General features: G+C 27.1%; 3 protein-coding genes across 4 annotated transcripts; 2 read left to right on the forward strand and 1 right to left on the reverse strand.

The window, feature by feature from the left end:
* The first annotated feature begins 517 nt into the window (after positions 1–517).
* On the forward strand, positions 518–7,096 carry LOC129613043 (uncharacterized). The gene is made up of 7 exons (XM_055526937.1): positions 518–721; positions 775–2,243; positions 2,300–2,426; positions 2,480–4,139; positions 4,197–5,965; positions 6,072–6,513; positions 7,041–7,096. Exons 1-7 carry the CDS (start codon positions 596–598, stop codon positions 7,067–7,069), a joined length of 5,622 nt encoding a protein of 1,873 aa, XP_055382912.1. The 5' UTR covers positions 518–595; the 3' UTR covers positions 7,070–7,096.
* A 751-nt stretch (positions 7,097–7,847) lies between these two features.
* LOC129613047 (solute carrier family 35 member G1) lies at positions 7,848–9,960 on the reverse strand. Of its 2 annotated transcripts, none has more exons than XM_055526942.1 (4): positions 9,743–9,960; positions 9,529–9,671; positions 9,296–9,395; positions 7,848–9,230 (listed from the first exon to the last, which is right to left on the reverse strand). In XM_055526942.1, the coding sequence occupies exons 2-4, from the start codon at positions 9,626–9,628 to the stop codon at positions 8,390–8,392; spliced, it is 1,041 nt and encodes a 346-aa protein (XP_055382917.1). In that variant the 5' UTR covers positions 9,629–9,671; positions 9,743–9,960; the 3' UTR covers positions 7,848–8,389. The 2 variants fall into 2 exon arrangements, with proteins under 2 accessions (XP_055382917.1, XP_055382919.1); XM_055526944.1 differs by having other exon boundaries at positions 9,529–9,674.
* A 1,685-nt stretch (positions 9,961–11,645) lies between these two features.
* LOC129613060 (28S ribosomal protein S10, mitochondrial) lies at positions 11,646–12,648 on the forward strand. Its single transcript, XM_055526972.1, has 3 exons — positions 11,646–11,871; positions 11,934–12,196; positions 12,260–12,648. Exons 1-3 carry the CDS (start codon positions 11,863–11,865, stop codon positions 12,525–12,527), a joined length of 540 nt encoding a protein of 179 aa, XP_055382947.1. The 5' UTR covers positions 11,646–11,862; the 3' UTR covers positions 12,528–12,648.
* Positions 12,649–13,079: the final 431 nt, after the last annotated feature.

The following is a 13,079-nucleotide window of genomic DNA, read 5'->3' on the forward strand; positions in this document are numbered from 1 at the left end:
TTTGTGGCATATTTGCCATTAACAATTATCTTGTTTATTGAGTTATTATTAAGTAGCAATAATCTTCTTAAAATATACAATTTCAATATGGACTTTATAACTTAAGCTGAAATATGTACAATAATTTAATAAAACAAATAAGAGAATTTTTTTTTACTTTGGATTAGTGATTCAAGTTTTGATGTTAGATTGTATCCTTAGAGTTCAAAATGTAAGCAATACCTCTTAAGTAAAATATCGTCTGTCGCATCTCTGCTAACTATACACATAACAACACGTTGATCAATTTTGTCGAATTGCAAAAATCGAAAAATTATAATTTTTCTTTAACGGAATATTAAATTTTTAAAATTATTGATCCATATTCATTTCGTTTCGTACACAAATCTTCAAAGGATGGATAGTATTCGATATAATGCTTCTCATGTTACACCCCTTTTTGAAAGAATCGATTAGTAACATTTGTCAAATTTTTTGATTTTAAAAATTAAAATGTTTTGTTTATTCTATGATTTTTCGTTGATTTAAGTGTTCACATATAATTTTTATTTTTTTTAAATATTTTCAACATTTTTTATTTTTTGAAATTTGAGTAATGTCTATTAATATCACTGTACATGGAAGCCCTATTAAACGTTCCACGAGAAATGCTATAATCCTAGATCCAGAGGGTAATAGGAAGAAAGTTTTAGAAGAAAGAAAAAAACTGAGATTGGAACAAGTTAGATCATTAATTATTTTTGCAATCTTGATACAAAGTATATTACATTACAGGTCCGACAAAAATCTAAAGAACTTGCATCACATGTAAGAAAAAAGGTGGAAAATGAAAAGCAAAAGCAAATAAAAATAATTGAACAAAAAAAACAAGAAGAACTAAAAAACTGGAAACGTCATTTGAAAGAACAATTGAACAACACTGTTCCTAATATCGGTGAAGCACACAGAGCCGCAAAAATAGATAATTCTCAACCGAAAATTCACCAGCTAATTCGTGAGGAATCGATAGATTTGATTCCAGCTACCAGAAATGCAAAAACTACAAAATGTAGAGAAAAAATGAAGCCAACTTGTATCTACGATAACAAAGAAAATTTTTCAAACATGAATTTTGACCGACAACTTCCTAGAGTTATAGAAGAAGGTTCAGTAGAATGTAGTGCGTCATCAAATGAAAAGCCTTTAGAACCATCTATGAAAAATGATATTAGACGAGAAAGTAAAATTAAAGACTTAAAACACAATTATTCTAGAGCCATCCCAATGCCAAATCATGCACAATTAGATTCTATTTCGAAATATCGTAGCGAAGAAATAAAACATTCCTTGTTCTCTAGGTCAGATAGACCTATAATTGGATCCTATGCGTCTTTCAAAGAAAACAAAACGAAAGAAATCCCTCAGGCTTTCAAGGAAATTCCATCTGTGATGATGTCAATAAGTTCTTCTGATACGTCTCTTGATTCTTCTTCAAGTTCTTTAGAAACACAGGATATACATAATAAGACGAATCAACACTTTACTCGAGTGTATTCAAGAGAAAAAAAACAACCTTCATTAAGTCGAAAATTAAATGTTTATCCTGCAGCTACTGAACCAATTATAAAATCCTCAAGGACAAAATTTACCCAAATATCGGACCTTTTAAATAAAAACCAAAAAACTCATAGTATTCATGCTGAAAACAATGGTTTTTCTGGAGAAATTGCAGATAAAAATACATTAGCTCAAGGAAATATGAATTTATTTCAAGAAAAAAGTAACTTGCATTCCCATAATAAGATGACATTAAACCTACGTCGAGGAAAAAATTATTTTTCAGAACAAACAACGAATCAAAGTAGTTCGAATACAGCTGTTACCACAAATACAAATTTAACAAACAATTTTAAAACTGTACGAGAATGCCAACAAAATGATTCTGCTTCTATCGAAAACAACACTGAAAAGCCTGTGAACATGCATGTGGTTAAAAATAAAGAGTTTTCGAAAAAGGCACCTATATCTTTAGATACAGCTAAACTGTCAAAAAATGTAGAAGAATCTGAAACTTTGCCATCTAAAGTTCATCTAACTAAACCTACGTCATACGATTATAACAACAGATTTAAGAAAGTTATAAATCCAACTAGAATTACTACAGTAGTAGCTGAAAAAGTATCGCAAGAAACAAGCGCTACTGAAAATGCGGATATAGAGAGACAACTACAAAAATCGAGGGAAAAAGAATTAGAAACAATGCGGTTGCTTTAACTGAATTTTATTAAAATATCTTAATAAACGAGTCTCATTATTTTAGAAAAAAAACTGAAGAAAGAGGTCAGAAAGCTTTGGAACGCGAAAGGATACGTCGCGATTATGAAATGCTGGAAGCAAAGTTAGATGCTTTAACAAAAGATAAGCAACTACCCAAGTCTTATACTGACGTAAGTATAAATTTGAAATACTTCAAACTTTAACTAAATAAATTCAATTTCAGGAAAATATGACTGAAGTTCGCCTAAAATTGTTGGAAAACGAAAGAATTAATAAAATAAATTCAAGTATTGAAAACGTTATAAAACGTCCGATTACCATAACACTGCCGGATGTCCAAAATACTAAGCCAAAAGCTTCCCAAATGCAGGAAAATAACTTATATACAGGAATTAATTTAGCCTACATGGAAGATGATTCCGGAACTCTTAATTCGTCAGATAGCTGTTGTTCGATTCTTCTTAATTACGTAGAAAACCAAACACAACAAATAAATAAAGATATAAAAAACTGCGCTAATGATGAAAAAACTAGAAAACTTAAACAACTTTTAAGTAAACTTGAAAATTTAAAAGCTAATCTTATGAAAGAATTGGAAAAGAGTGAAAAATCTACCGCAAACAAAAACATTCAAACTATGTTTGACTCGATCACTGATGTACGCCATGAAAGAGAGAAAATAATTGTCCAAAATTCAGAGAAAAAGGACATAGAAAAAAGAGAAAAAGAACTTAAAAAACGGGAAAGTATTTTAGAAATGAAATTACGACAATTCTACGAAATGAAAAAGGCAAAAAACGAAACTGAGAATTCTGAACGACATATGAAATCAAATCAGGAATCCAAAAACAAAAAACAACATGAAGATTCTATGAAAGTTCAATATATTCCAAGTGAGACCAGTGTAGAGTTTTCTAGTAAAAGTGTGGATACTCAAGATGAATCTTCTACATATATCGAAAAAAAATTTATAAAAGTCGACAAACCAATGGAAATTGTAATAAAAGTAAAAGAGGCAAAACAAAAAACCCCTTATAGAAAAAAATCTAGTTTGATTCAGAAGACAAAACCGTTTATAAAAAAGCCTAATTTTCAAAAAATTAGCACTCCGATAAAAAAAGTTGATAATTCAGAATATACTAGTTCCACAGTTTACAAAAGTCCTCCTGAAACAATGCGCACTGAATTAGGTGAGTTCATTGATAAGAATGAACAAAAACAACTAGCTAAAAATTATAACCACAATAAAATTTTTGAAAAGTCTAAACGCATACTTACAAAACAAACTCAGCGTACACCGCAACCATTAGAACAAGTTTCTGAAATTGTGTCTAGTCGAATAGTGCAAAACGAAGAATCTAACAAAAAAAATGACTATAAGCGACGCGTAGAGAAAAAGGAAAGCTCGGTTACAAAGAGATCGTGCGACCCTAGTTTAGTTCAATATATTCAACGATTACTGGGAATGTCAAGACATTCTATACAAATGCTTGGAGTAAGCAGTTCCGACGTTCAAACACCAAGTTCTTCAATTATAAATACTGCAAATAATATATCTGATTTAGAATTAGATAATGACCAACAAGAACGCTTAAATAGAATTCAAAATTTTATAGAAGACAATTACTCCTTTGTTAGTGAAATAGAAAAATCTTTGAAGAGAGATGAAAAATTAGCAGAAGAAAGTGAAGAAAGCATGCGCTTGATCGAGGACATTTGGAAAAAATCACTAAAACATCACATTAAAAAAAGTAAAACTAAAAGTTATGAATCTCCAAAGCCAATTTTGAAAAATAAAATAAGAAAGCAGAAAACTGGCGAAATTCAAGAAAAAATTTCCGATCAAAAATCGGATGGATTTAGTGCAGAAGAAAGAGTGCTTGGTAAATAATTTATTTTCTGTAAAAATTTTCAAAAAAAGATAATTTTTTTTTTTGCAGAAAAATATACAGAGATGACAGACAATTGTACTCAACGGATTGCCGAACTAAATGAAATGATTGAACGTGTTCGTAAGGAAAAACAAAAAATTTTAGAAATAACTTTGTCATCAAATGGTGGTGCAAATAGTGAAACAGAATATTTAGAAATTATTCATAAATCAAAACCACAAAGCGAAGCTGAGCTATCAGAAAAGTTGAAAAATGATGAAACAAAGCCTCAAGATGCAAATAAACTACTTGACAATAAACAAATTTTGAATATTATACCATCGACAAATTCAACTTCCGAAACCCCCAACAAAGAACCAGACGATTCCGTTGAGAGGGTTCAACTTGAAAAAAATAAATTAACCGGTGTCAGCAGAGATAGTGGAATCTCCCTTTCAAGACCTTTGACTGCGCAAGACAATCGTGAAAGCCCTGATATTAAAGGAAAAACTGATGAGACAAATTTTGAACCATTCCTAAAAGATATTCCAAAGCCTAACCAATTTTTCATAAATAAGCCTACATTGATTAATATGGCATCTGTTTCAATTACAAAACAGCTTTCCGTAGATCCACAGTCGGCTAGGAAGAACAAACCACCAGCTTCAATATCACGCTATAGTCCACAGTTGGTGGAAGATGTTCCACATGAATTATCAACAATTTTAGAAATAGATACTCCAGCTACATCTCGTTTAAATGTAACTCTTAAGGATTCAGTTGTGCCTTATGTACCAGAAAAAATTATAGAGGAATCTCAGCCACAAAAACAACAAGAAATTACCTCAATTGCCAGTGATACAATTGACACTTTTAATATTGATTTTCAAAAGTATCCAAACTTTGAAGAATACGCTAAAGCACATAATATGGACATTGAACAATTTGATCCGGAAAAAAGTGCCTATGTTAAAAAACTTTACGAAGAATTATTTGAAATCACTCAAAATGTAGACATAAATTTTAAAAAGTTTCCATCAATGGCTAGCTTTCAAAATCAAGAACGTTCTGGCAATACAACAAATACTGATCATGATAGTACCCTAAACGTTTCTAAGCAAATAATTTTTAAAAAATTCTTGACCCCAAAAGAATATTTCATGAAAATTGGAGCAACTGATTTTTTAGACTCCAAATCTCTAATTGATCAATCACAATCGAAAATAAGCTCATCACAATTAGTAACTGAAGTTGATCTCAGTAGCTCTGACAAAGAATTGTCCAAGGAAAAAGAATTGTGTTTAAAAAAATTTCCTACTTTAAAAGATTATTTGGAACAAGATAAAAAGTCCAAAGCAGGAGAAACAGTGAATAAAAAAATTGAAAACTTATCAACAAATGAACACGATAAAAATGGCAAACACTCAAATATATCCAAATCGGATTCCTACGAAAGCCTTCCAGATATTATGGCCGAACTTAAGCGCCGAAATATCATTAAACATTCTTTTGATAATAAAATTTCTACTGCTGGCGGTAGTAGCAGTTCTAAAGAAAATAAAGATCCAAAATCATTTCTCAAAACTAAAAGTAAACACGATATTTCTGGTATAGAAACAATTTCAAGTTCACATACGAGCAGTGAAATAGGTAAAGAATTCGAAGAAATGGGCCTTGAATGGGCAAGTTTAATGCTTAAAAAACAACGACAGAGTAAAGCGCTAAGTAGTAGCACATCCTCCAGTTTTATCTTTCAAAAGCAAAATGAAAGGACTTCAATGCCAATATTCTTAAAAAACACAACAGCAGAATCTCGCGTGGGAAAACATGATGATAAAGTAAATTTGTCCGTTTATATATTATATTTTATATTTAACACATATTAATTATATACATTATAATATTTTAATATAAATTTCTCTTCTATTTTCGATATTTTCGTAGATGTTTGAAGCTGAAAATGACAATACTTTAGATACCACTATAAATGAGAAATTCAGCAAACCGTTGAATCTTCGTGAATTTTTAACGCAAGAATTACAAAAACGTACACGTAGCAATACCGATTCAACATCTTTAACAGACGATTCTTTAGCTAGTTTATTCTTACGATCATTATTAGGTTCTGCTACACCTTCTCCAAAAAATGAAAATGAAATTATTGCAGGAGGTTCATCAGATAGACAACAAAAAACATCAACTCCTGTTTTGCTTGGTGTATCCAGTAGCTCAAAAAAATCTACTAGCTTAGATAGCAATGGTTTAAAACTATTTTCAGGTGAAAGTCGTATATCATCAGTTCGATTTAATAGTGAAAGTTCAATTTCAAACGACGAAAATATAGATGTAAAATCAAAACTAAAACAACATGATGATTTAAAAAAAAGTAAACATAAATCTTAAAAAAAATAACTCAAATTTAGTTCTTAATTAATTTTATGCATTATTTTAATTTTTCATTTTTATATTTGCTTAAAGAATTTAATGTAAACTCATAGTATTATATTTAGCTAAACTTAAATATTTTTTTACAAGTATTCTAGTTATATTTTTCAATGAAATATTTTTTTTGCTAGCATAAATTTTATATAAGACTATGGTATTTTAACCCCTGTTAACTTGAGAAAAAACTATAACTATTTTTAATAAATAATTTGACGATATGAAAAAGCATCATTGCATGCCTATTTTGTTTAAAATACTTAAAAAAAATGGCTTTTATATTTATTCAAAAACAAAAAAAAATAAAGTTATATTTGTTATAAAATTGTATTAAATTATCTTTTTAATTAGATATTTACATATTGTAGATAGATTTAAAAAATAAAAATCGAAATATTTTAACGAAAAACTTTGAACTTTTATTTCAAATTATTCGAAAAGAAAATAGTTTTATTTTCTTCTATATTTTAGAACCAGCTAAAAAAAAAGGTCTTCTTTGAATAACTTTGTCAGGCTTACAAGAGAAAATTAATTTAGCAACTTTATTAAATCAGTGAAACTAGAAAATAACACGCTCTGAAAAATGTGAAAGAATGAAAAAGAAAAATAAGCTTAAAATTTTAACTCTTAAATTACATATTCTGGAAATTAATACGAAACTGGACTAAAAATTTAATATAAAATTATCATAAAAATAAAACATATCTTTTTTACGAATAAAAAGAAAGTTTATTTTAATTTAATTAATTTTACAATTCCACTTTTATATTTTTTTAGATGTACCTAATGATTTCACATTTTGGTTATGTAGATAAGTAGTTTTAGAATAACCCAAACAACAATAAAATGTAAAATAATCAAAACTTAAAATAAAATAAATAAATAAATATTCAACTAACTAAGTTTAAAATTATCAAATTATATATATATATATATATATATATAATTTAAATTATTAAATACTGACATAATTTTATCAATAGTTTCAATATTCGTTTTTTATTCTACATTTTTCAAATACTGATAAATTAACTAAAATCCTTCTTACCTTAAATTCTTTGATATTTTTTAACAAAGCATAATGAATTTATTACACAATAAAAAATATTTTTATATCTACATTTATTTAATACATTTTTACGATCAAATGATATTTGAAGATAAAAACTGTTTTACGAAAGTCTTAATTTAGGTTTTAATTGAAATTAAGAATCTATTTTGAATTATATTACATTTAATATCTATTATGTATATATTTTTGCTCTTACACAAAACAAAGCAGCATAATTTCACTAAAAAAAAAGTAATATTCATTTCTTTTTGGCAGACAAAGCAAGTTTTGCAGTTGTTATAATAAAAATAACTATGTCAAAATTTAATAAATGACACTTTAAAATAAATTAATCTTATAGGAAATTGTATTTAAATTTGACTAGATTTGATTCATAAAAATAACATATACTCTACTTAAGTCAAGTAATATTTAGTAAGCACATTATGTTTCACCTACTTACATATTAAGAAAAAATATTTTCTCTTAAATTATCCATTTCCTGTGAAAAATTTTGATGTTTAATAAAATTTTCAATTCAAAATTGTTATAATTTACTTCGAAATTTTGAAATTCGTTATAAAATTAGTTGTTAATATGATATTGAAAATTTAATAATAAATTAAAACCAATGATTTACAACAAATAAAGCTTATTTGAAAACATATTTAAAAGCTAATTTTGAAAATGTTTACATCTATTGTTTTTTCTTATTAATGCGAAATTATTATTCATAATTAATATTAGTAAGAAAAATTTATTGGATTATTTACTCCATTAGTAAAAATTTTAATTTTTTTCTTGTTATCGAATCTCGGGGCAATGAAATAGCCCACTTTTTTACCGCAGTTAATGCAACTGAACTAACTACAAGCAAAGCTCCAACAACAGAATATGAATTTGGTTTTTCATCAAAAAATAAAACTTGCCAAATAAATGCAAATACAATATCTGCACATCTAGCTATAGCAACAGGACCAGCTTGTTCAATTTGTAACGATAAAGTTAATAAAATTTGTCCCAAGAAACTAAAAACAGCTAATATAATAACTAAAAATCTATCGAGCCCACATTTTGGCCAGCATATAGCTCCAATTGACCAACATACAATTATCGTATATATTAATGCAAAAGCACCAAAATTAGTCATTATTACCGAATAATGTAAATTTTTCAATGCTCTTAATAATATATAAACATTTGCACCAAATAAAGTTGAAGATATTGCTGCTACCGGACCCCATACATCAAAGCGCTGTTTGTCCAAATAAATTTCATCTGATACCGTTGGTGATAAGTCTCCGAATATAAATGGCGGTCTTGTAATCAATACAACACCAACTAATGTTAATATAATTGTTAAAATATTAAACAAACCGCATGGTTCTTTTAAAAATAGACGAGCAAATATTGCAACAAATACTGGTGTAGAAAATATTATAACGCTAGCGTCAGCTAGTGGCATATGACGGAAAGCATAAAAACTTAACATTAAACCGGTCGTGCCCATAAAACATCTTAAAATTAATATGATTCGTTTCCCTTCTGGAAATACTGGATGCTCTTTATATATCACAATTGGTATGGCTGGTAAGAGTACACCTATGAATCTACAAAAATTAAATTTTTTCTAAGAATTTTATTATAAATAATAAAATTGTAGATTTCCTTGTACCTAAAAGATGCTAATTCCATAGGATTAACATCAACAAGTCCTTTTACAATCACTGAACATAGGGAGAAAAATAACGACGATAATGTTGCTAAAATAATACCTTAAAAACAAAAAAAAGAAGAGAAATGTTTTTAGTAAATTTGAATTGGGACAATAAAAGTGAACTTTATTTGGTTTATATATTTAAAATAATGATTTTTAAGTTATGAAAGCGAATTTTATTATTTACTTACCTAAGTATGGACAAGCACACTTAGTTTTAGATAACCAATTATTTGATGAATTCGGAGATACATTCTCTTCAAGTTGATGTAGTTCTAAATTTTCTGGCATTATATTATTTACCAAAGTCCCTATTTGAGCAATATTTTCACAACTCCTTAAAAACAGATAAATTGTATTTCTAATTTATAATTTAATTATGAATGCTTGAAATTTTCTTCTTACCATAATGAAAGGAAAAATCGATTAAATCAATCTGAAATTGTCAAACACCTCGAAAATTTAATAATCTATAAGAAAATCTTGATATCATAGATTATATTTCTCTTTATAACTCCTTATTTTACAATTATTATAAGCCTTGTTTTTATAATAAATTCTCTCAATTACTAATGCATTCTATTCAATTTAAAAAAAAATATTTTAAAATGCTTAATATAATTACAATCACATTAAATACAAGAAAACTTTGACATTAGTAATATAATGATTGATATCACGGCTGACAGAAATACTGTTACCACGGCTGACAGCTATTTTATTTGTCAAGAATGTCAATAATTATTGTACAAATAGTGCATTTTAATGTTTAAAGTTTATCTATTCAAATTTCGATTTTGACAATACATGCACCAGGTCATACTTTTAATTAAACTAAATATCAGCTTTACTAAACTAAATTATCAGTTTTTTCAATCAAAAAATTAAAAAAGTATTTATTATGTTATTAAAGGGCTCATGTAGCTTATATAAAAAGAAATGTAAATTCGTCACATTCGAATTGTTGCTCTCTCTTAACACTCAGATATTGCTGTTAGTCGTACATTTTTTCTTATGTCTAATCTAAGTTTCTTTTTTAATACAGTAAAATATTATGCCACTAATGTCTTTATATCCAACAAGTCCCAATGCTCAGAGAGAAACTTGAAAACACGACCTTATTTTATATGGGTTTTTTTAAATCGAAGTGGCTATTTTTTGAGAAAATATATTAAAATAAATTTACACAGTGTAAACGATTACACTTATATAAAGCAGGTAAAATTCTAAAAATATATTTGAAAAATCAAGAAAATATATTAATATATATATATATATATTAATTCTGAATGAAATATATATTTCATTCAGAATTATTTTAAAATTCTTGAAACAGCGGAAAAACAACAAGCACAACCTTCGCCTTCAATGTTTTATATTTTATTGAAAGCATTTCATTATTTTTACGTGAACAGCTTTTTTTTTCTCATAGGGTAAGTTAACTCAAGATATGGGACGTAACTGTGGTGTCAAGTTGAAAATATAATTAATGAAAGATAATTATTAAATATTGATATAAATACGTAGTAAAGAAAAAATAAATACGTAGTAAAAAGCTCCTTCTAGGTGAACAAAGGAAAAAAAAAAAAAAAAAATATTATTTGAAACAATTTTATAAGTAACGTATAAATAACCGAAATGAGATAATTCAAATTGTTGAAATGTATCAAACTATATTACTTCTACTAACATTTTTGTTAGCCGAAACTACTCAACTTACCTTATTGGGAAATACAAAATGTGCATGAAAAATCATACATCCTTCCTCATTAACATTTGAAACCATACTGAAATATGAATTTGAAATTTTTTATCATTTTTTCTTTCCTCCTACCTTTCTTTCTTTTTCGTGCAATAGAATTTAAATGGGAATTGGGAAGCTTTTTAAAAAATGTGTATAATATCTTGAGATTTTTTAAAATGTTAAACTCTTTTTTACGTAAAAAAAAAGAAAAAAATAATAAAAAATATGACACGATCAGTGGCATTTAAAGAAAAAACCAGCAACGAAGCCAAAAATTCGTAATATTTCGTAAAAAAAATTGAGTATTGGGACTTGTTAGATATAAAGACATTAATGCCACAACACAACGAAAATGGTAAACAAGCACAATTACTACATTTTATGCAGCTTGCACGTTTATAAGCCGACTAAAAGTGGATTTCGAGCACTTGAAACGAAACTATCAAGTCAAATCAAGTTTTGATTTCACTGCATATACTCGAATTGAAAGATTGAAAATGATAAATTAATACATACATATATAATTATTGCTGTCATCTAATGTCAAACTCAAGTCGATTTTAAGTAATATTTTCTTTATAACATATTTTGACATTTTTACGATTGAATTCGGTATGTCATATAATTAATTGTATATTATATTGTATAACTATTAACTAGGCTATTTACAAAATACACTAAATAAGTATGTACTTATAAATTAGAAAATATAATTGAAGAGAAAAAGGGATTGCAAAGTGTAAACAATAACCAAGCACACAAAACTATCAATTCCGTTAAAATGCTTTCGGTAAATAATTTTTTATTTCATTATACTTAATTTTCCTTTTTTGAATCATTTTCATCCTATAGTTATTAGCAAAATTCAAACCCCAACGATTGCTTTCACAAGGAAATTTATCAAAATATGCGATTAGCCAAACAGATTTTTCAAATGAAGTTAATCCTCAAAAATCGGAATTTTTTCCAATTCCAGAAAAAGACGAAACTGAGAAGGATAAATTATTTTCTCGTTTAGAAATTGAGGTTAAAAGTGCTGATCCAGCTGTTTTAAAAAGTTATTCATGGTTTGCCACAAATGCAGCGGAGCATCTAGGTATAGAAATTGGGAATTGGTATGTTAAATTGATAAGTAAATTCCTTATAAAAATTTTTTAATAAAAAAACTTAAATTTTAGTTGGGCACAACGAAAAGCAAACCATGATCGTCTGACTTTATTGAAATCTGTTCACATATATAAAAAACATAGAGTTCAATACGAAATTAGAACATATTATCGATATATGACTTTTCATAAGCTAACAGAATCAACGTTAGATACGTTCTTAGAATATATTCAAAGAAATTTGCCAGAAGGTGTAGGAATGAAATGTACAAAAGTTGAAATTCAAGAATTGCCAGATCATTTAAAAGAACCTCCAAAACAAGCTCAATCCCAAATATAAGTGCGAAATGTTCAATACGAACTTATAATATATTACGTAAATTTAAATAAAAACATTATTTAAAAAAACGTATAAATAAATGTACAAACAATGTTTTGTTTTCATTTATTTTTTCCCAAAAGTCTTTTTTTACTTAAAATTAATAAATCGCGAAATATATGTAAGAGATTAATATTATAATTACAATTACTTGATAGTACAAATAATTTGAACAGTAATAATTTTAGAGATAAGTCAACGCACTGAAAAAGGATTTAAATTGTTTTAACGTTCGAAGTGTGTTTTTTGCTATTTTTATTTTAGAATATTGAATTTCGATTTTAAAAGTGTTCCCACACTTCGTTTTCAATAATTCAAACATTCACTACAACTTCCAAATTAAATCTTATTAGTCTTTTCAAGCATATTTACAAATCTGCAGAAACTGAATATTTTAATTTTGTAGTATGAAACAATTTTCTATTATGGTTTTCCAGTTTATATTTTTGCAAAAGTTATTAATTAAAACTTAAACTTAGTTATAACTGAAAACGTAGTAAAAAGTTCAAAAAC

Source organism: Condylostylus longicornis, unplaced genomic scaffold (genome assembly GCF_029603195.1).
Source record: "Condylostylus longicornis isolate FDR11 unplaced genomic scaffold, ASM2960319v2 ptg000080l, whole genome shotgun sequence".
NCBI lineage: Eukaryota > Metazoa > Arthropoda > Insecta > Diptera > Dolichopodidae > Condylostylus > Condylostylus longicornis.

What these genes read in the sequence shown, in the direction of transcription:
- LOC129613043 (XM_055526937.1), top strand. Translation starts at nt 596, where the DNA reads ATGTCTATTAATATCACTGTACATGGAAGCCCTATTAAACGTTCCACG. An exon ending in AAAAACTGAGATTGGAACAA is followed by an intron (nt 722 to 774) that starts GTTAGATCATTA and finishes ATTACATTACAG; the next exon opens with GTCCGACAAAAATCTAAAGA. An exon ending in TACCCAAGTCTTATACTGAC is followed by an intron (nt 2,427 to 2,479) that starts GTAAGTATAAAT and finishes ATTCAATTTCAG; the next exon opens with GAAAATATGACTGAAGTTCG.
- LOC129613060 (XM_055526972.1), top strand. An exon ending in GGTATAGAAATTGGGAATTG is followed by an intron (nt 12,197 to 12,259) that starts GTATGTTAAATT and finishes CTTAAATTTTAG; the next exon opens with TTGGGCACAACGAAAAGCAA.
- LOC129613047 (XM_055526942.1), bottom strand. Translation starts at nt 9,628, where the DNA reads ATGCCAGAAAATTTAGAACTACATCAACTTGAAGAGAATGTATCTCCG. An exon ending in GTGTGCTTGTCCATACTTAG is followed by an intron (nt 9,396 to 9,528) that starts GTAAGTAAATAA and finishes TTTGTTTTTAAG; the next exon opens with GTATTATTTTAGCAACATTA. An exon ending in ATGGAATTAGCATCTTTTAG is followed by an intron (nt 9,231 to 9,295) that starts GTACAAGGAAAT and finishes TAATTTTTGTAG; the next exon opens with ATTCATAGGTGTACTCTTAC.